We start from the raw sequence: 21,912 nt of genomic DNA, 5'->3' as shown, positions 1-21,912 counted from the left end.
GCCCCACACACCAGACCCTACTAGCTATCCCTCAGTACCTGCAGGCCCAGCTCCAGAGCTACATTGAGCAGGGTGATGTCTGGGGGGTTGTCAGACGGAGTGGCGATCTTGAAGGCATCCTGGGCCAGTTTGAAGATGAGGGAGGAGGAGTGGATGTTCTTCTGGATGGCCTCCAGCACCGTCCGCAATCTCAACATATCTCCTGGAGGTACAAACAACACAACATTAGGTCCAAAAACATTTCTCATCCAACGGTTTGTATGTGGTGTTCTGTAGTGGTACAGAAGGGCATAGGGGCGTTTCTCTGATAGTGGTATGGTTGTGCGTTTTGGCTGATGGGGTGTGTCTGTGTGTATGTAAGTAGAGCTGACCTTTGGCTGCGGTGAGCATGGTAGAGGCCAGTTCACACTGCTGAGACTCCAGGTGGCCCAGGGTGAACCAGCGCGGGTAGCGGCTGGGCACCATGCTGATGCCATGGTGGGGGTGACCCAAGTCTCCCGAGGGCGCCATCGACTCTAACACAGGGAGCCTAGAGGGTACAGACAGACAATGAGAGAAGAGAGACAGTGATTAGATGAGTTATGACTACTATGAAAATGTTTTCTATTCAAAATGGGCAACTGGTGGCCCGCACCCCTTTCGTAGGCCCACGGATCAACCCCGACCAAGTTTTTTTTAGGAACTCAGTCAGGGTCTCAACTTACCGCTGAGTTAGAATAGTAGAATACACAATTTGATTGTGCATCAGCAGTTTTTCTCTTGCTATCTCAGTCACCGACAGTCATTAATTAGCCCATGCCAGATTGCATTTCTTTGGTTTATTATTGAATAAATGAGTCTAGCCAGCTATCAACATTTCAAATTATGCCCCCCAAAAGGCTAGGGCTGGCTCTGACTGCATATGTGTGTATGGATGTGGGCATGCAGACCCCCCCCCCCCCCTACAGCATGATTATAGGTATCATCCTCAGATTAACGCTGGCTCATCCAATCTCAAGGCTGTATAGCTGCATTAGTTCTCTGCTCACGAAGTCTACACATGCACCGTGTGTGTGCAGCTCCGAGTCGTGTTATTGATTGTGTATTAGCCGGGACCCTGAGGAGCCTCAGTGGGATAATGACTCTGCAAGGCAAATGGGGATTATGCAGTCATAGGGATTCATCCTTCAAAACAAGGTACAAATAGAGCCCTTTCTCAGACACACGCTGTTGCAGCAAGATAGGAGGATCACACTATTTTGATCATAAAATGTGATCAAATCCTGAATGTTGCAAAATTATATTCAATTCAATATTATTTTACAACTTACAGTACGTTCAACCTTCAGGATTCATATGTTCTGTTTTTGGAATACATGCTAGAAGGTTTTATGGGATCTCACCTCATGGCCTTCAATGCGAGTTTGTAGGCCAGGTCTGCGTCGTGGGGCAGCAAGGCTGAGAGCAGGTACTTGGCAAAGGTGTGCATGGGAACACTCTCCCTGTGGATGACATCACCAAGGCCACTGAAGGGACCTCCTGAACAGAGAAGGACGGACAGACACGATACATCAGAATTGTCCAGCAACATACACACACCGGAACCGGGAATCTTCCCTTTCTGATTTGGCTCCGTTTCTTGGTGAATAGTCAAAGTCTACCGGTTTTAACAAACCATGCCTCAAAGTAACAGCAATATATACCTCTCTCAACCTGATGGGGGCGAGAGCAAACCGGAAACCACACACTCACTGCCCGTTGGGCATTAACCAAATCTCTCGTCCCTAGCAGCGAGACAGATGTCTGCTCTAGGGTTACACAGCTAACGTTCCCCAAAGCCCAAGATGGGGGTGGGCTATAGCATAGCTAGCATGGGGAAAGGGAAGGAAGGGGATAGACGTGGTAAAGGCCAGGGTTGAGATCCATTTTCAGCTGAGTGTTGCGAGGCAGGATCTGTGGAAGGGAGAGAGGTGGGAGAGAGGGATGGGATGGGAGAGCTAAAGAGATAGGGTGAGAGGAAAAGAGGAAGGGAGAAGGGGAGGCAGCAAGCAGGGCAGATAGAAAGAGGGAGACAGAGGGTGAAAGAAGAGAACAGGAGAGTGAGGGAGGATAAGTGAGACAAAGAGAGGTGGAGATTGAAGGGAACAGAAAGGGGATAGAGGATGAAATGAGATGAGCAGAGGACAATAATAAAATGAATCTTGTCTTCATACCTTCCAGTAGGAGGATGGCCTGTTTCCTCAGCGTCTGGACCAGCAGATCATCCAGCTCCATCTCCTGCAGCTTGGCCACGATCTGCTCCTCGTTCCGACACACCTTGTCCTGGGCATAGAGGCCTTCAGGCATCACCCTCTGCTGCCCCATGCCCATCAGGGCCACCTCCAGGGCCAGCGCCAGGTAGGACTCCCCACCATCTGGGCAACCCCACACAGGCACGTGGTGGTATACCGGGGGCTTGTGCTCTCCAGAGTCTGACGAAGAGAGGTTTTTACTTTACAGGGATGGTCATGGAAGTGAGATTCCATTCTATTTTATTAAACCTTTATTCAAACGGTTTGCAATGGCGGTTGAGCAGGATGATGAGATATTGCTAGATGCTAACAATAATCCAAAATGGCTGCCTAGTTTATTTTTATTGGGGGTGGGGCTGAAAGGTGCTGGGTATGGAGAGCAGCTGACAGAGACAGGAGCCTCTCTCTCTAACTCCCAGTCTCCCACACAGGCAGCTGTGGATGCCAGGCAGCACCAGAGAGAGAGAAGTGTCCCTGAGGTCCCGGAAAAACACTAACATCTGCTGACAAGGACTCAGACCCAACCCACGGGAGGCTCACACTTAAATCCCCCTGGCAAATTATTCCTCCCTCTCTACAACAATCCTGTTTATTATGGGGGGGGGTTCAGGATTCTCCAATCGTGCCGCTGGATCAAACAACATCTCTTCTCCAATGGAACGTCCATTGGATGTAAGCCTTGGGCTTCTAGGCTTTTTGGCATGTGTGAGATCAGCTCCAAGGTGGATTTAACCATGTGGAATCCCTTTGCTGCCCGGGTTAGTTCTCATACTGTAACCATGATAGCCTCCATGTTTTCCTCTTTCCACTGTTATGGCTCTGGCTCTTCTGACTAGCTGCAGCTGCTGTTGTTGGTTCTGATGTGTAAAGACCCCTGATTGGTCAGAATTCAAGTTAAACCCTGCCCCCTACCAGATGTTTCCAGCTGCTCACCAGAGTCAAACAAAGGACTGTGAGGATGACCCTATAAATTATAATCCACACACACTCTCCCTCTCTCTCTGTGTCTCTCTAACACACCCTCTCTCTCTGTCTCTCTCTCTAGCCCCCTCACCGTACCACTCGCCAGTATTGTTTCGGCACACAATGCCTCCCTGTAGGTTTGTAAGTATAGGCGGTACCAAATTCCTGATCTGTGTCTGGCTGGGCTATTGGACGTATGGAATGCAAATGGTGATTGATTTTATTCATGTTAAGAGTGAAATCGGTGCTAGTTGCCGTGGCCCCAAATTGTATGGGACTGTTCTATATGGGTGACTTTGCCAGGGGACGGCCTTGATCAGTGGTGGTTGTTGGACTGACCTCATTTTTACCAGTTTGATTGATGAGGACTGTAAATGTTGCCTAGACAGGGCTTGGCCAGATGCGTACCTCCAGTGTCCATAGCGTTGTCGTCCTCCACCCGGCAGGTCTCAGTGAGGGTGGTGAAGAGACAGCCGATGGGATCCAGGGGGTGTCCCACCCAGCCCTCCAGGTTAGTTGTGCTGGTTGTCCCCCTCTGAAGCAGCTCTGACACACACAGGAACACAGCATGGTTACAACAAGATCAAACGCTGTATAAAAAAATCAAACGTATTCGTTCTGTTACGTAGGGCTCAGAGTTTTTCCCTCATCAGGTCACATAACCAGGAAAAACACTGGGACCTACTAATGAGAACAGTGAACTGCCTCCAGGCAGACAGGGGGTGCTACCTTTCTTCTGGTGCTTGTAGATGTCCAGCTGGCGGTGCTGCTGCAGCCGGAGTGTGTTGATGATGGCCACGCCCAACCGCAGCGCCTCGCGGGGGTAACCATGGGAACGCAGGGCATCGACCCGCGCACACGCTGTGGGGACGTGATCTACGACACAAGTCACATGACAGTGGCTCAGCAACAGCACACCCATGCCGGCAGCCTCAGCAGAAGACACCCACTCCCTCTATCCGGGCTTAAGTTGTGCAGAATGAGGACAAATCTTCCCCCAGAAGATGTTTACTCCAGCTCCAGGGTTCAGTGGAAGTGGAATTAAAGGAGGCTTATGACACAAATAATGTGGTGGTGTTACAGATAGGAAAACACACCAGCATCATGGCTTTAACTCCTGCCGGCAGCTGGGCCAGCGTGTGTGCGTGCGTCCGTTATATGCGTCTGTGTACATGGTGTTAATAAATATACTGAGATGGCCTCCCGATATCATCTTGAATGAATATAATATCTAGTGCTGAGAGTGTGTTACTGAGCAGGCCATTTCATTCTCACCTAGCCATAGAGGCAGGCCCTGGGGGTTGAAGAGCAGACTCTCTCCCTCTCTCTGGTAGGCTGGGGACATGTAGTAGTCACAGCTGATGATCCTCTGCAGGTGGCTGTCCTGCCAGTGGAGATCACAGGCCTCCATGGCCCGCGTGAACACTGTCCGTCTGGGCCGGGCCAGGGAGTCTGGAGGGGGGGACACAGGGAGGGACGGAAGGGGAAAGTTAGACCGCAGTCCGTTGGACATACTGTATGGTAACACTCAGCAATGGAGATCTATCGATGAGTACTTTGAGTACAATATACTCAGGATTACTACGGTAACTACAGTCAACTTTCACCACTGTATCAGAATCATGGTTTGGGAAATAAAATGCATTCTAGTGACAGTTTACAGGCCCAGTGTGTGTATATAACAGTATACATGTGTATTCTATATGTATGTGACTCCAGACTGCGACTGACCCTGGGCGAAGTTGCTCTGTGGCAGAGCGTTGGTAATGTTGGGCAACTCACTGCCGTAGTTGCCGTCCTCCAGGGGACAGATGTCCATGTCGCCCCACTTCTTCAGCTGCTTCAGCCAGCCGCTCTTCTCCTCGCTCTTACAGTGCGGGTTCAGCACGATGCACACCCACAGGGCACCTGGGGAAGGATAAAGGTCCAGGGGTAAAGGTCAATGGGCGGAATAACCAATAACGTTTGACTATTTAGGTGTGGAGGAGAGGGTCCATAGATAGATCATGTCCTTCTATGGTAATATTGTGAACGGGTCATAAAAGTTAGCGGTGTATGTTGTGGTCCGGGTTGAACTGTATTACAGTCACATCTTTAAAACAAAGGCACCGGCACGTTAGACAGATCCTTAGTAGTAAAGACTCAGGGAAGGGAACTAGTTTACCCCTCACATCCCTTCCTATCACAAAGGTAACAAATTACCAGTATTCACCCCCTGCTTCTCACTACCTTTTAAACCCTCGTTTCAGAGCACTTTGTTAGCTCACTGCTGACCACACGGACAGCTTCTGGTACTAACAGCCCACGAGAGTGCAGCACGGTTGCTTTAAAGCACCCCCCCCCCCCCCCCCCAACAATAGCACATTCGATTGGCCGCTTCGGTGATCATCCTGTGGCAGTCCTAGCCAATCAGAGAGCCCTGTCCTGTCGCTCCCCGGTAACTAAACATTACCCCTGAGCCAGGGTTCTGCTGTTCAGTTGTGTGTCCCTGAAGAGGGAGAGAGGCAGAGCAAACCTCTCTCTGCTCTGCTGTTGCTCTCCAATGAACCTCCTCAGGATCTGCAGTCATCGACCCCTTTTAAATGCTCCGATCAATACCGGGGAGGTTGAAAACCCCATTGATCCCGGGCCCGTTTCATGCAATCCCAATAGAGGTGAGTGCCTGACCCTAATGTATGCACTGCTGGACTGCTGCACAATCACACCCACTGGCTCCAGCACTGACTGATCCACTGCTATGGCAGCATGCATGGGGGGAGAGAGATCCCTCACACCATGCGTATCATGTTGGCTTTCCAGTTAGGTAACAGTTACATAGCTGTGCTGACTGAAGTGGCGAGGCCACATTCCGTTTGGAATTGCTCTTTGAGCCGAAAGGTTTTTCAGGTGTACCTTTACTACCTGCTACCTAAGCGACTGACCAACTGTGAACGACACACACTGCTTTGGACAAGGGCATATTTTTTTTCAACTGACCCAAATCAAGCAATGAGACAGTTGGTCAGAAACACTTCCTATCAATACCCTCTTCATAATGCATTATGTATGCATTTATAGCCTTCTGCGATGCATTATAATCCACAACATACACGCTAATAGCAACTCACAATCAACAGTGTTACATCATATTACCCCAACTAACCGTTGCCCCCACACATTAACTCTGTACCGGTACCCCCTGTATATAGTCTCCGCTATTGTTATTTTACTGCTGCTCTTTAATTATTTTGTTTACTTTTTTTGTTACTTTTATTTCTTATTTTTAATCATATTTTTCTTAAAACTGCATTGTTGGTTAAGGGCTTGAAAGTAAGCATTTTACTGTAAGGTTGTATTCGGCGCATGTTATAAATAAAATTTGATTTGTTCTGTGCAAATTGGTGCTCTACACTGTATATTTAAGGAAGTGAGAGGGACTTACCCAGTTCGTCCCATAGCTGCCGACACTTGTCTGTCATGCCAGTCCCCTGCTGCCGCCACAGAGAGAGGCGAGGGTCGGCCATGAACTGTTCCGTGATCAGGGTCAACATCCTGGCACCGTTAGAGTCACGCATCCGCAGCATTTCTCGCACCTACAGAAAACATGAATTAATATACAATAAGTCATCCAGCATAGATTTTGATACTGAATATTCATGTATGCAGAGACAGACAGACAGGGCAGACAGACAGACAGGCAGACAGGGCAGACAGACAGACAGGGCAGACAGACAGACAGGCAGACAGGGCAGACGTATGTACCTTGGCAAACATGGAGTTGAGCTGCTTCCCGGAGCCGTAGTACCCTCCCTGGGACAGGAACAGTTTGACCTGCTCCCTGACCTGCTCCTCATCCAGGTGCCAGCAGTTGTCGTCATCAATGCTGGCCCCTGCCGTGGGGTCCGGGGCCCCTGGGAACACAAACAGAAAGAGACAATGTCAGACCAAGGATGAATTAAAAACCACAACTAAAGCTAGCAGGCCCCAAAACATGCATTATATCAATAATCACAGCCAGATGCACCTCCAATCTAACCTCATAATACTCTTGTTCCTCAAATATTCTTCTAATTCAGCAAACAGCTAATATAAAAAACTTAAACAATGTGTGACCCCAGGTATGTAAACCCAGGTATGTAAACCCAGGTATGTAAACCCAGGTATGTGACCCCAGGTATGTAAACCCAGGTATGTAAACCCAGGTAGGTGTCCTTTAGGTAGCACCAACACCCAGTAGAGCCAACTGAAGTCCTGCCAAGTCACTGTTGTATCCGAACGTTCAAATTCCACAATCAAACCCTCAATCAAATCCTGCTTCTTCATTGTCAAGGGGGCTCCCACTTCAACCCACCGACAGCAAACACCAGGAGACTGGGCGATGGACTTCCTTGTTAAGCGGCTGGGGTGGATAAATATTTTGATAGTGATGTGGACAGATAACAAGCTGCAGAGTTCCCCTGTATTCATCCAAAACTGCACCTATTTCTTATATAGTGTACTACTTTTGCCCAGAGTATGGGCCCTGGTCAAAAGTAGTGCGCAATATAGGGAATAGGGTGCCATTTAAGACACAAACTCCGTTTTCCAGACTAGAGGGATAACTGCCTGCTCTGGTGCCGAGCAGTTAGAAACGTTTGAACGCTGACGTCTGACTTTCTTCTTTACTTTCAGAAATGGAAAGCACCAGCAGGCCGGGAGACTCTGGCATCAAACGAGTTGTTTAATGCCTCCGAGTCCTGGCTGCTGCTCTGGTACCGCAATCAGTACTCTGTCAGGACTCTGCCTAAACATCACACCTTGCTCTTCAAGCCCACCAAAGGAAGATTGGGGTAGAAACTAAGGAATGTAAGGGACTGGCAGAGGATCTGGGTAATGGCAATACCTGGTCATCTGGTGGCAGGTATAGAATGTAAAAGCTTGTTGTTCTGTCTAAATTCCTGTGCTAAACATGAATCAACTGTTCACCAAATGCACACTTTATGTGAACATGGGGACCTTAGGTTATGTCCAGCAACTGAAGTCTTGGTGTGGTGTGTCATTCTTACCGTGGACCTGGTTGATCTCAGAATTGGACGAAAGGATCTCGTCGGCTAGTTTCTGGGCAGTAGGCAGCACCTCTGTGTGGTGTGCTGTGATGAGGTACTGGACCAGCTTCTGTAGCTGGTCTCTGTTCATCTGGAACAGGGTCTCTGAGATGGGCAGCCGCAGCTTGACCTGCTCTGACCTCCTGATGCGGTACAGGGACAGGGCCACCACGTGGGCGCAGTAGAAGATGTCTCGGTTGCCGCAGCCGCAGGTGACCGAGGTGATCTTGCAGCGGTCGAAGCTGATGGCCACCTTGTGGGTGACCTCGGGCTCCGACTGGGAGGCGGGCTCCGTGACTGTGCCACTGAGGTGGAAACCTGGAGAGAGAGGGAGCGAAGACCGGAGTCAGCAGACTTAATCAACATTGAAATTACTGCTGTGATTTCACATCTTCCCCTTTAGCAGTACATTCAGCTGAAGAATAGTTGGGACTCAGCACTATAAAAGTCACAAGTCACACAAGTAATGAAGGGGCTGTCAAAACATTCTGGCAATGTACACACAAAGAATCCTGCAAACTAACATGTGATTAAGTTAACCTTTACAAAGAGAGCACCAGTTTGCAAAAGAAAAGAAAAGGTAATCTACCCCCAAAGCACTCTGGGATTGAGCTAGCAGTATCATAATCAGTTCAAGGGAAGCTAGAAGTTCGAGCCACGTAGTACACGGTCTTAAAATAATAAAACGGAGGGCAGGCTACAGCTCATATAAACCACGTTTGTAGATTAGTTAGATGATAAGATGTGTACTACAAAAGGAGTAGATAAGATAGTGAAGGAAAAAGTGGATACTAGTTAAATACGTCTGGACCAGATGAAACTGTTTCTTCACAGGAAATGCTCCTGCCTGCTTGCGAGGTTCTGGCATATTTGAGGTTTTGGAAGTCAGTCAGTCGGTTGTTGAGGGGCAAAGGGTGGGGAGAGGAGAGAGCGCATGCAGCAAGAGGGATGGTAAAGGGGTGTGTGTGTCTGATAGAAAGTCTGGCAGCTCACTTTGACTGGTAAATTATTAATGCTGGAGGGAGGCTCAGAGAGGGGGCTGGGAGAACAGAACTAAATGACTATATCACAGTACCCCACCAAACCATAGCAACCAGGCCTGCTCCCTGAACTTAAACACATTCTATTCATTTCATTTCTATGCTCCCTGACTGCCAGGTGACCCATGATAGCAGATTGAATGTGAATAAAGGGTTGTAGGACCTGAGCCCTGGCTACCCATAGTACACACTGGACATAGGTACACTACACCCCATAGAGTGGTATATAAAAAGCCCAACCTACAAACCTTCAATGTAGAGAGCTCAGCTAACCAAGGCTAACCTAATAAACACCAACCTGTCTGGTGAACTGTAATAGACCTGGAATGCCTAACACACACACGCAAGCTCACTCCCACACGCAAGCTCACAAGCAAGTTCACTCTCACACACAAGATCAGAAATACACAATTAATTCTAGGGTTAGACTAGTGAGACAGGGGAGTAAAGCCTGCCGTTCTCTTGCCAAATCCCACAAAAGCCTTTTCCAGATGAGCTCTTCTGAGAAACAAGCCCCCCTCTTCCCCAGTTCCCTTTTTCTTTGGGGGGGGGGGGGGGTGGTCAACGTCCAATTTACTGCCAAACCCTTTCAGGCTGAGACAAAACCACAGGCCCATCTGATTAAGGAGAGTTTATGGTGATGTCTGTTTTCCTTTTGATAGAAGAAACAGAGAGGGGCCCTATGTGTTGCAAATGACTTGCAGCACAATACAGAGTTCAAAGTCAATTTGGTGAAAGACAAAGACGCATGGAAACCTTGTGGAGAAAATGGCAGACTTGTGTGTTTACTGCGCCCATTTTTCTTCCATTCAGTCATCAAATCTTGTACTGTACAGGTACGGTCTTGGTCTGTTTCCAAGGCAGTCTTGTAAAACTGGTACTGTATATCAATATGACAGAATTGTTTTTATTGTACCTTTATTTAACTAGGCAAGATCAGTTAAGAACAAATTCTTATTTTCAATGACGGCCTAGGAACAGTGGGTTAACTGCCTGTTCAGGGGCAGAACGACAGATTTGTACCTTGTCAGCTCGGGGGTTTGAACTTGCAACCTTCCGGTTACTAGTCTAACCACTAGGCTACCCTGCCGCCCCAAAAACAAGGGAAACAAGGGAACAAACTAGAAAACTAGTAAGATGTGGGATAAGGGTCATTACACGGTAACAGAGTTATGCTGAGACTCAGAATCTTCACTTTAAAATGTGTCAAACAAAAAACAATGACTGCAAAATTAATCTAGAAAACTCTACGCACAAGGCCTACTTGGTAACAATTTCCACAGATTAATAATTTTTAAAAATCTAAATAAATTGTTGAAGAACAGTCAGTAGACGCAAATGGAGAATTATAGTTTCTGGAATAATCCTTATCCAATATATGTAATATGTTATCAGGTTGTTGTTCAATAGTCAGCTCATGTCATTTTATGTATTTAGCCAGGATAGTCCACTCACCCCACCTAATAAATGTATCAATTTATGAAACAATCCAAACAATCCAATCCAAAAAGGTTTCTCAACTCTGTTGCTGCTCACCACCATGTTCCTCTATGGCAGCTTGCTCTGTGTGATGTAACAGTGAGCCAATAAAGTGGACGATACAGAGGAGATAGAGGTGACTACTGTGTTCTAAATCAGAGAGAGGTGGTAACACAGGCACGCGACTGTAGATGACGATACCATCCTTACTCGAACTCCACAATGGAAAGAGAAGACGTGCACTGTATATGATGCCGCTCATACTACCTCCATCCTTACCGTTCCACTAATCCGATGACATAGTACATGTACACTCAGTACCAGGGAGAAGCCTTGTGCCATACACCTCTGAGGATATCTCAAAGGGATCTAGCCCCCAGTCTACAGAGAGGGAAGAACCGCTGCACTGAAAGGTTGTTTCCAAAAGTGATCTTGTAAATTGAAACACATATGTAGGGTACTGTCTTTTCTGTATGGTAATAATAATGATTGTATTCGTAAAGTGGTTTCTTGCATCGTACAACACAATACAATGCAATTTACAGTCACCTATTTAGCCCACGATGTTACAGACCAAGTAAAAAATCATGAATTAATATCAAGCCCTTCATAATGTAAAAACGTTTTTAAAAGTCTCATGCAATGTAGGCCTGTACTGAACACCACATATAGGTTACTGTAGGCTATATCATAGAAGTCAAAAGCTATTTCCATGTGAAAATGTTATGTGATTTGCTCCATTGGTTTTGTTGGTAGGTCTACTTTATGCTCAAATAGCCACAATAGCCTATTACTGGAACATTGCCACAACAATGTGCTACCTATGCATATGTAGTCAGACCGAGGAGCCTCGCTCACCTCTGCGGTCAGTCACTGTATGTAGAGTGGCTGCAGACTGCAGTATGGGACCTGTGTTCGGTGTAAGGGTGACTATGAGGCCCTATCTCCGTGCTGCAGCGTAGTGTGGGTCTGAATCTGACAGTTGCTGCAGTGCCACAGCCTGCTGCTGGTTAAAGAGGGGCAGGCTGGGTAAGGTGGCTCCTCATCTCCTTTCACAGTGTTCCCTACAGTAGAGAGCCAGGCATCTGCCGCTGATGGACATGAAGGGCCCTCCTCGTCTTTCAGCCAGGGGCTCCCGTTTCCCCCCAGTCACCCCAACCCCCGCCCTGTCTTTTGTTGGCCGGCCGTGTCGCTGAATGTGATCCTGCAGTCCCTTTCTGCTGCTCTTTTCTTTTCGGTCTTTCTCTAGAAGCTCAAGGCAATACAATCCCCCTCTTCGTTGAACCCTGCTTCCTTCCGCATGGTGTGTGTATCCTTTCCGGGCCTGGTCTAGAACCTGCAAACAGTGATGCTCTTCTCGATGAGGGAGGGGTGTCTGGGTGTCCTGAGGAGGAGGAGGGTCTGGGTGTCGTCAGCAGGTGGTATGGAGGTGTCAGTTCAGTCACAATGCAAGATGCTGCTGCTGTTGCTGGGAGGGATGGTGGGAGGGATGGTGGGAGGGATGGAAGTAGGGATGGAAGGAGGGATGTGGGAGGGAAGGAGAGATGGTGAGAGGGATGGTGGGAGGGATGGTGAGATGGTTGGAGGATGGGGGGGGTGGTGGGGGGGGGTGTGGGAGGGATGGTGAGATGGTTGGAGGGATGGAGGGATGGAGGCATAGAGGGATGGATGGATGGATGGATGGATGGTGGGAGGGATGATCAACACAACACTCTGCCACAGCTAATATGGGTCAGGCCAGCACTCCACTCACTCTGTGGCAACTCTCAATTGTCTCCAGGAAGAGTCCAAGAAGGTTGCCATGGCCAGCCGGGCATAGAGGAGGAGAGGACAGCTGATTGGGGAGGGGGAGGATGGACCATGTGGCAAACACGGCTGGCTTATTTATCGTACACAAGAAGCTGTGTGTCAGAGACCGGGTCAGGGGTAGCGGACGCCAGAGACCAGGTCAGGGGTAGCGGACGCCAGAGACCAGGTCAGGGGTAGCGGACGCCAGAGACCAGGTCAGGGGTAGCGGACGCCAGAGACCGGGTCAGGGGTAGCGGACGCCAGGGGCCGGGTCAGGGGTAGCGGACGCCAGGGGCCGGGTCAGGGGTAGCGGACGCCAGGGGCCGGGTCAGGGGTAGCGGACGCCAGGGGCCGGGTCAGGGGTAGCGGACGCCAGAGACCGGGTCAGGGGTAGAGGACGCCAGGGGCCGGGTCAGGGGTAGCGGACGCCAGGGGCCGGGTCAGGGGTAGCGGACGCCAGGGGCCGGGTCAGGGGTAGCGGACGCCAGAGACCGGGTCAGGGGTAGAGGACGCCAGACACCGGGTCAGGGGTAGCGGACGCCAGACACCGGGTCAGGGGTAGCGGACGCCAGAGACCAGGTCAGGAGTAGCGGACGCCAGAGACCAGGTCAGGGGTAGCGGACGCCAGGGGCCGGGTCAGGGGTAGCGGACGCCAGAGACCAGGTCAGGAGTAGCGGACGCCAGACACCGGGTCAGGGGTAGCGGACGCCAGGGGCCGGGTCAGGGGTAGCGGACGCCAGGGGCCGGGTCAGGGGTAGCGGACGCCAGAGACCGGGTCAGGGGTAGAGGACGCCAGAGACCAGGTCAGGGGTAGCGGACGCCAGAGACCGGGTCAGGGGTAGCAGACGCCAGACACCGGGTCAGGGGTAGCGGACGCCAGAGACCAGGTCAGGAGTAGCGGACGCCAGACACCGGGTCAGGGGTAGCGGACGCCAGAGACCGGGTCAGGGGTAGCGGACGCCAGAGACCGGGTCAGGGTTGGCGGACGCCAGGGGCCGGGTCAGGGGTAGCAGACGCCAGGGGCCGGGTCAGGGGTAGCGGACGCCAGGGGCCGGGTCAGGGGTAGCGGACGCCAGGGGCCGGGTCAGGGGTAGCGGACGCCAGGGGCCGGGTCAGGGGTAGCGGACGCCAGGGGCCGGGTCAGGGGTAGCGGACGCCAGGGGCCGGGTCAGGGGTAGCGGACGCCAGGGGCCAGGTCAGGGGTAGCGGACGCCAGGGGCCGGGTCAGGGGTAGCGGGCGCCAGAGACCGGGTCAGGGGTAGCGGACGCCAGATGAATCAGTGTGTCGCCAGTTCTAGTCACAGCAGCACTAACCACAGTAGGGGGCTCTTGACACTGCAGTATAAAACACTTCCCATCGGGAGGCCAGCTCTGAAGGAGGCCAGCTCTGAAAGAGGCCAGCTCGGAATCAGCTATAGGGGTCAGATCTAAAAGCAGCAGCTGAAGCTCCCTTGTCTCTTCTCCAGACCACTACTTAACACTCTGGGGCTGTGATGTCACACATTAAGAGGTCCCTATCCTTCTCACAGCGCTGGCTTTGTTCACCCTGACAGAGATATGCAAAACCATCGTCACAACCATTAGATATAGCATTTCCCCCCAGTTATTCCCCATACTGTTGTAATCAAGGGGCCAGGGTAAAGCCCCTAAACAGATGAATTTCTAACAAAGGTGAAATTAATGTTTGGTTCTGGGAGCCCTGCCAGCCCCACAAAGCTGATTTGATCCTGAGCAGAAGCACATGGCCGTCTGTCTCTGGGGAAGAGCTGTGCGGTGGGGGAGGAGCCTGGATGGATGCAGCATGCATGGATGCTACATGAACAATATGACTGAGCCAGGGGAGGGGGGGGGGGTTGTTTCAGTAGGCTTACTCTTACTCTACACCATCCTGTCCGTCCGTCCTCCATCCATCCATAGCACCAAGTGACTGGGTTTATGCCTACATTATATAGGTATAAGTAGGAGTTAGGAGGAGAGAGGCAGTAAGACATTGAGACATTTGAGTCCAGCTCATTGATCCGTCTGCTGCAGTGTCTAATAGTCATAATAATTAATCTGGGGTTGATGCTTCTAATGCAGCTCCTCCAGCCTGGACCAATTTACTCTGCTGAGGCTGAGTCCACCAACCATCTGTCTACTGTAGCAATGGCTTCCTAGATGCAGTGGTGAGGTTGGGGTTATATGTGTAGGCCTTCCATAGCCGGTGAGTGGGAAGAGCTGAGGATAGGAGAGAGAACCCCTTCATTCATTTGCTCCCTCCTCTCCTCCCTCCCTCCCTCGTTCACCGCTCCACTCCCTCACTGGGCCTGCACCATCTGCCACTCCGCCGGCCCGCCCACGTGGGCCCCACCAGCCAATCAGAAGGAAGCCCCTCCCCGCTTCTAAACCATTAACCTTTAATCAGCCATGGAGGCTGAGCTGGAGATCTGTATGCAAAGGAAGGCAGGGAGCTGGACCAACACAGCACGCACAGTACAGCCTCCACAGCCTAGGACCCCCCCCCTCTCTCTCTCTGCCCATTCCACCCAAACTACAGCCACATACCAGTCCAACTTCCATCTGTTCCAGCAGCATGGAGGTTAACACAGCAACCCAGTCCACCTTCCATCTGTTCCAGCAGCATGGAGGTTAACACAGCACCCCAGTCCACCTTCCATCTGTTCCAGCAGCATGGAGGTTAACACAGCACCCCAGTCCCCCTTCCATCTGTTTCAGCAGCTTGGAGGTTAACACAGCACCCCAGTCCCCCTTCCATCTGTTCTAGCAGAATGGAGGTTAACACAGCACCCCAGTCCACCTTCCATCTGTTTCAGCAGCTTGGAGGTTAACACAGCACCTCAGTCCACCTTCCATCTGTTTCAGCAGCTTGGAGGTTAACACAGCACCCCAGTCCCCCTTCCATCTGTTCCAGCAGCATGGAGGTTAACACAGCACCCCAGTCCCCCTTCCATCTGTTTCAGCAGCTTGGAGGTTAACACAGCACCCCAGTCCACCTTCCATCTGTTCCAGCAGCATGGAGGTTAACACAGCACCCCAGTCCACCTTCCATCTGTTTCAGCAGCTTGGAGGTTAACACAGCACCCCAGTCCCCCTTCCATCTGTTTCAGCAGCTTGGAGGTTAACACAGCACCCCAGTCCACCTTCCATCTGTTTCAGCAGCTTGGAGGTTAACACAGCACCCCAGTCCCCCTTCCATCTGTTTCAGCAGCTTGGAGGTTAACACAGCACCCCAGTCCACCTTCCATCTGTTTCAGCAGCATGGAGGTTAACACAGCACCCCAGTCCACCTTCCATCTGTTTCAGCAGCATGGAGGTTAACACAGCACCCCAGTCCACCTTCCATCTGTTCCAGCAGCTTGGAGGTTAACACAGCACCCCAGTCCCCCTTCCATCTGTTCCAGCAGCTTGGAGGTTAACACAGCACCCCAGTCCCCCTTCCATCTGTTCCAGCAGCATGGAGGTTAACACAGCACCCCAGTCCCCCTTCCATCTGTTCCAGCAGCATGGAGGTTAACACAGCACCCCAGTCCCCCTTCCATCTGTTCCAGCAGCTTGGAGGTTAACACAGCACCCCAGTCCACCTTCCATCTGTTCCAGCAGCTTGGAGGTTAACACAGCACCCCAGTCCCCCTTCCATCTGTTTCAGCAGCTTGGAGGTTAACACAGCACCCCAGTCCACCTTCCATCTGTTCCAGCAGCTTGGAGGTTAACACAGCACCCCAGTCCCCCTTCCATCTGTTTCAGCAGCTTGGAGGTTAACACAGCACCCCAGTCCCCCTTCCATCTGTTCCAGCAGCTTGGAGGTTAACACAGCACCCCTGCCTCTCACCCATCTATCTCTACACAACAGACATGCATATGCACAGACACAGCAGTGCATTCAGCATCACACAAGGCCCAGGGCCCGCTGATCTGATAAAGGCCTGATTGATTCATTTGTGATTTCCTAACGGCGCCATCATGGCCCCAGCACTGGGAGCCATTTGTCACGATCACATTCAATTGATTTCTGATTCGCTTGAATTCTATGCGACGGCATAGAGGGGGGAAAAGCTTTAATCAACTCCCTTTCACTGGGCCTCCCTTAAAACACAGGCACGGACGTCTACGGAACTGTAAGAGAAGATGTACCAGCCAATTTCCCATGATGTGTTTTGAGCTTGTAGGCCTGTCGTTGAGTTGGAGGGGGGGGGGGGGGTGATACAAATCTGAGCTATAGCTTGCAACGCCGCACTGGGGAAGATCAAAACAATCATTTAGCACCCGGTGCAAACCAGACGTGGCTGAAGTGTCTTTGTTCTGCTGCTGATCATTCATAGATTCAGGCGGGAGACCAGTCTTAGTGGAAGAGATAAATATGAACGAGAGAGTGAGAGAGAGCAGGCTGAAAGGAGAAGATGAATCGTAGCACGTTGGGACGGGCCGTAATCACATACAGATGTCCTGCTTGAGATAAAAGAACGCCAGCTCTTCAAATGGAGGCTGACAGAATGGGAGGGGGATATCCCCTCGTTGTTATTTGGGCTCAAGGTCTTCATGGCTGCCATACTAAAAGCAGAGCTGAGAAAGCATATTCCGTTTCCCTGATCAATTCAAGACATTGTAGGAGGCAACGGTGAGTGCTCCGTGTGCGTGGAAGGTACACTTAAATCCCCTTGAATGGCGCTGTGCAATGTGTAGCAGAGAAAACAAATGCAGAATATCCAATGTTCCTCACAAACAAAACACCTGGGCTGTTCCAGTCAGGCCTTGGTTGATGTGTAGAGGAAACTATCCAGCCTTCTCCTCTCTCCTGTGTGCGAGCAAACCTCTTACCCAAGGCTAAACAAAAAGATTGAGATCTGGGGTTTCGCTGCTCTTGTTTGCGTGCCTTGCATTGTTCCTTGGCCTTGTGTGTCGAGGGAGGAGCTGCAGGTAGAGGGTTAGCTGCTAGCTGAGGGGCAGCCAGGGTGCATAAGAGAAGCTGACAGCTCCCAAAGGTCACCAGGCTGCATTTATCCCCCAATTACTGACAGATCAGGTCAGCTCCTCAATGCCTAGCGATGCTCTTATCAACCCCCTCTAGTCTCTCTACAGCCATGGCCTCTAATGCACCCATCTAACACTGGTCTTTCATTATGTGTGCCCTTAAAATGTACAGATTCCTGTTTAATATGCAAGCAACCATCTGCCACTGTCTTTTTGCGATTGACAAGGAGCAGTCAGGGCAGCAAAATGCCCCGTGAGGCGTTTGTTCTTGAAGCACGGTCGGCAGTGCTTGATAAGTGCGCATTAAGAGGCTTATATTTCATAAAACTCACAAAAGCAAAAAAAATGATGCCGTCGTCGATGAGAAGTGTGCAAAGAATAGCAAGTGGCTAAAGAGAAACAGGCTCTGAAGTTAGCATTTGTTCTGTTGACAAAGAGAAAAATGTGTAGCGCAAATCTAATCGCCACTTTTGGCATAACTTATTAACCCCTTCAGTTGTAAACCAGTCTCAGATGGAAAGAAACAAAAACAATGAATCTTCAAGGAAGAAAAATCAGCTTTTAAAGTCTGAAGACACTGTGAGCTTGTCAGACACAAACCTCCTCCTACCCCCACAAACCAAACCATTGCCATAATGTGGAAGCTATGAGTAAATGTACAGCTGAGGCGAGATGAACTGACATCTCCATTGGTCCATTAACAAGATAGCAATCCCTGATCTGCAATTGGGCTTCTGGTTGACTTCATTAAATGCTCATCAAGCCAAGCTAAGCATCTGGACCAGTAAAAAACAGAGGTCCTGACACAAAGGATGGGGCATGACGTGAAGCCTCGTCTAGCATGTATTCTGATGCTGCTTGGGACCCTGAAGGTGTGTTGTATTCTGTAAAGACAGGCTTCAGATCAGCTGAAGCAAAGGCAATGTAATGGCGGCAACTGAAATGACCACTCTTCCCCTCCCCTCTTCCAACTCCCAAACTCCTCATTATCTAGGCCTAGCCCCCCTCCTCCCTTCCAAACTCCTCATTATCTAGGCCTATCCCCCCTCCTCCCTTCCTCCTCCCTCCCAAACTCCTCATTATCTAGGCCTATCCCCCCTCCTCCCTTCCTCCTCCCTCCCAAACTCCTCATTATCTAGGCCTATCCCCTCCTCCTCCAACTCCCAAACTCCTCATTATCTAGGCCCTATCCCCCCCCTCCTCCCTCCCAAACTCCTCATTATCTAGGCCTATCCCCCCTCCTCCCTTCCTCCTCCCTCCCAAACTCCTCATTATCTAGGCCTATCCCCCCTCCTCCTCCAACTCCCAAACTCCTCCTTCTCAAGGACTATCCCCTCTACTTTTGTTTCAGGGGACTGCCTTGCCTTGTGAGCTGGTATGCACCCTGAAAAAGCCCAATGATGTGCTAGCGCCCCGCTCCCCTCCGCATGCACACAGTACAGCCGTGACCTGCTTTATTCACCCGGAACCGGCTGCCCACTGGGCCCAGGATTCACAGGAGCTCTTTGTTCTCGCCGGGTCTGTCTAGGCCTCAGGCAAGGGCCTGGCTCACCACAAAGCTTAAACAGCGGTTAGCAGGCGTCAGCTTGGAAGCAGGTTCCTGGACACCACTGCCGCTGCCGCTGAGATGCTGCATGCAGAAGAAAGATGAGGATGAAGAGGAGGTGGAGAAAGAGAGAGGAGGAGATGTGTGGAGAACAGAAATGAGATCCGGAGACAACAGGGGGTGCCATACGGCATTGATGGCGCTCGGAACACACTCGCTCCCGGTTACCGAGCACTGCGGTGAAACAGGATGTTATTTAGTCAGAGGGTGAGACAGGCTCTCTCAGCGCTGGCTCTGGCTGGGACCTTTGAATGGGTAGTGTGTTCTAAGGAGTGTTAGGATTGGAATAGGCTCCTCCAAAAGACAGACAGAATCCCAAGTCCCTGGTTAGATTACATCACCCATGTTATTCCTTTCTTTCAATCCCTGAACCACAACAGCATTGCCATGTAGGAGAAATGCTATAACTGTGGCCGTGGCAAAGTAGCCATTTCAACAATGTAATGGTCATTTCACAGTCCCTCTAAACTGAATTTGTATCTTTGTGATATTTGCCACTGGATTCAGTAAGTGAAATATCAGTCTCTCTCTCCAGCAGAAAACCCAAACATGTGGCGTTCATATTATAAAGATTATAACAGGGGATTTGTCTTTGCTGTCAGTTTATTTCAGAGCACAAAAACAAGTGAACTCAATAACCTGGGGGACGGGATAGAACTGACACCAGCCCATTCAGACCCGCACCAAATAACGTCACGCGTTCACACATGCGCATGCAGACAGAATAAAAGGCTCAGTAAACAATACCGCACAATGCACTTTGGCTCTGTTCTGTTTACAAAGAAAAGGCCTTATCGCTAGAGAGCCATTCATTCACATGGCCCTGACACTCTGAAAAAGAGCAGCTCACCAGTGACAGCCCCTCTAAGGAAAGTACTGACGGACGCAAAGCTAGCCCGCTCAATGGGCCCAAAAGCTAGCCCCCTCAATGGATCCAAAGCTAGCCCGCTCAATGGGCCCAAAGCTAGCCCGCTCAATGGGCCCAAAGCTAGCCCGCTCAATGGACCCAAAGCTAGCCCGCTCAATGGGTCCAAAGCTAGCCCGCTCAATGGGCCCAAAGCTAGCCCGCTCAATGGGCCCAAAGCTAGCCCGCTCAATGGGCCCAAAGCTAGCCCCCTCAATGGACCCAAAGCTAGCCCCCTCAATGGACCCACAGCTAGCCCGCTCAATGGACCCACAGCTAGCCCGCTCAATGGATCCAAAGCAAGCCCGCTCAATGGGCCCAAAGCTAGCCCGCTCAATGGACCCAAAGCTAGCCCGCTCAATGGACCCAAAGCTAGCCTGCTCAATGGACCCAAAGCTAGCCCCCTCAAATGGACCCAAAGCTAGCCCCCTCAATGGACCCACAGCTAGCCCGCTCAATGGACCCACAGCTAGCCCCCTCAATGGACCCAAAGCTAGCCCGCTCAATGGACGCAAAGCTAGCCCGCGCAATGGACCCAAAGCTAGCCCCCTCAAATGGACCCAAAGCTAGCCCCCTCAATGGACCCAAAGCTAGCCCCCTCAATGGACCCAAAGCTAGCCCGCTCAATGGACCCAAAGCTAGCCCGCTCAATGGACCCAAAGCTAGCCCGCTCAATGGACCCAAAGCTAGCCCCCTCAAATGGACCCAAAGCTAGCCCCTCAATGGACCCAAAGCTAGCCCCTCAATGGACCCAAAGCTAGCCCGCTCAATGGACCCAAAGCTAGCCCGCTCAATGGACCCAAAGCTAGCCCGCTCAATGGACCCAAAGCTAGCCAGCTCAATGGACCCAAAGCTAGCCCGCTCAATGGACCCAAAGCTAGCCCGCTCAATGGACCCAAAGCTAGCCCGCTCAATGGACCCAAAGCTAGCCCATTCAATGGACCCAAAGCTAGCCCGCTCAATGGACCCAAAGCTAGCCCGCTCAATGGACCCGAAGCTAGCCCGCTCAATGGACCCAAAGCTAGCCCCCTCAAATGGACCCAAAGCTAGCCCCCTCAATGGACCCAAAGCTAGCCCCCTCAATGGACCCAAAGCTAGCCCCCTCAATGGACCCAAAGCTAGCCCGCTCAATGGACCCAAAGCTAGCCCGCTCAATGGACGCAAAGCTAGCCCGCGCAATGGACCCAAAGCTAGCCCCCTCAAATGGACCCAAAGCTAGCCCCCTCAATGGACCCAAAGCTAGCCCCCTCAAATGGACCCAAAGCTAGCCCCCTCAATGGACCCAAAGCTAGCCCCCTCAATGGACCCAAAGCTAGCCCGCTCAATGGACCCAAAGCTAGCCCGCTCAATGGACCCAAAGCTAGCCCGCTCAATGGACCCAAAGCTAGCCCGCTCAATGGACCCAAAGCTAGCCCGCTCAATGGACCCACCGGGCCACCATTCTAAAGTACCAGATTCCACACAGACAGAAGGAACATCATTAGTAGAAACTAGCCTGCATGGAAACAACGTAGTTCTCGGTCTCACAATAAGCTACCAGGCACGTGAGCCTGAGCCGTAATAGGAGCGTTGTATGAACCCAGGGTGGTATGTTCCCTTGTTCTGCTTACTATTTCTTTCTCTTCCTCTCGTTCCACATAGATGGCTCTGCATTGTATGCCATGTCTATGGGTAAATACAAGCTTTCCATGGCGCTCCATTCAGGGTAGACAGAGGCCATGTCATCGGGGTGGCAGATCAGAGAGTCGGGGGGCGGTATATGCCTTCAGTGCCCTTTAGGCTGCGATGCCTGTATTGATAGACACACCCCCCAAGAACAATCAAAACAATA

The 21,912-nt window shown here is 51.0% G+C and overlaps 1 protein-coding gene across 2 annotated transcripts in view; it reads right to left on the bottom strand.

The window, feature by feature from the left end:
* LOC135558712 (zinc finger SWIM domain-containing protein 5-like) overlaps positions 1-21,912 on the bottom strand; it is a 48,054-nt gene that overhangs the window by 5,406 nt on the left and 20,736 nt on the right. Inside the window, exons 2-12 of one of the 2 annotated variants that reach the window (XM_064992767.1) lie at positions 8,258-8,614; positions 6,975-7,123; positions 6,655-6,805; positions 4,965-5,141; positions 4,509-4,685; positions 3,963-4,109; positions 3,642-3,779; positions 2,193-2,450; positions 1,383-1,518; positions 372-529; positions 39-202 (exon numbers count right to left, since the gene is read on the bottom strand). In XM_064992767.1, coding sequence (XP_064848839.1) covers positions 39-202; positions 372-529; positions 1,383-1,518; positions 2,193-2,450; positions 3,642-3,779; positions 3,963-4,109; positions 4,509-4,685; positions 4,965-5,141; positions 6,655-6,805; positions 6,975-7,123; positions 8,258-8,614 — 2,012 coding nt within the window. The remainder of the gene's footprint in view (positions 1-38; positions 203-371; positions 530-1,382; positions 1,519-2,192; positions 2,451-3,641; positions 3,780-3,962; positions 4,110-4,508; positions 4,686-4,964; positions 5,142-6,654; positions 6,806-6,974; positions 7,124-8,257; positions 8,615-21,912) is intronic. The other variant, XM_064992768.1, reaches the window with a different exon arrangement.

Source organism: Oncorhynchus masou, chromosome 17, assembly GCF_036934945.1.
Source record: "Oncorhynchus masou masou isolate Uvic2021 chromosome 17, UVic_Omas_1.1, whole genome shotgun sequence".
Lineage (NCBI taxonomy): Eukaryota > Metazoa > Chordata > Actinopteri > Salmoniformes > Salmonidae > Oncorhynchus > Oncorhynchus masou.
Note: the sequence above shows the minus strand (reverse complement) of the source record. Positions and strands in the feature narration are given on the sequence as shown.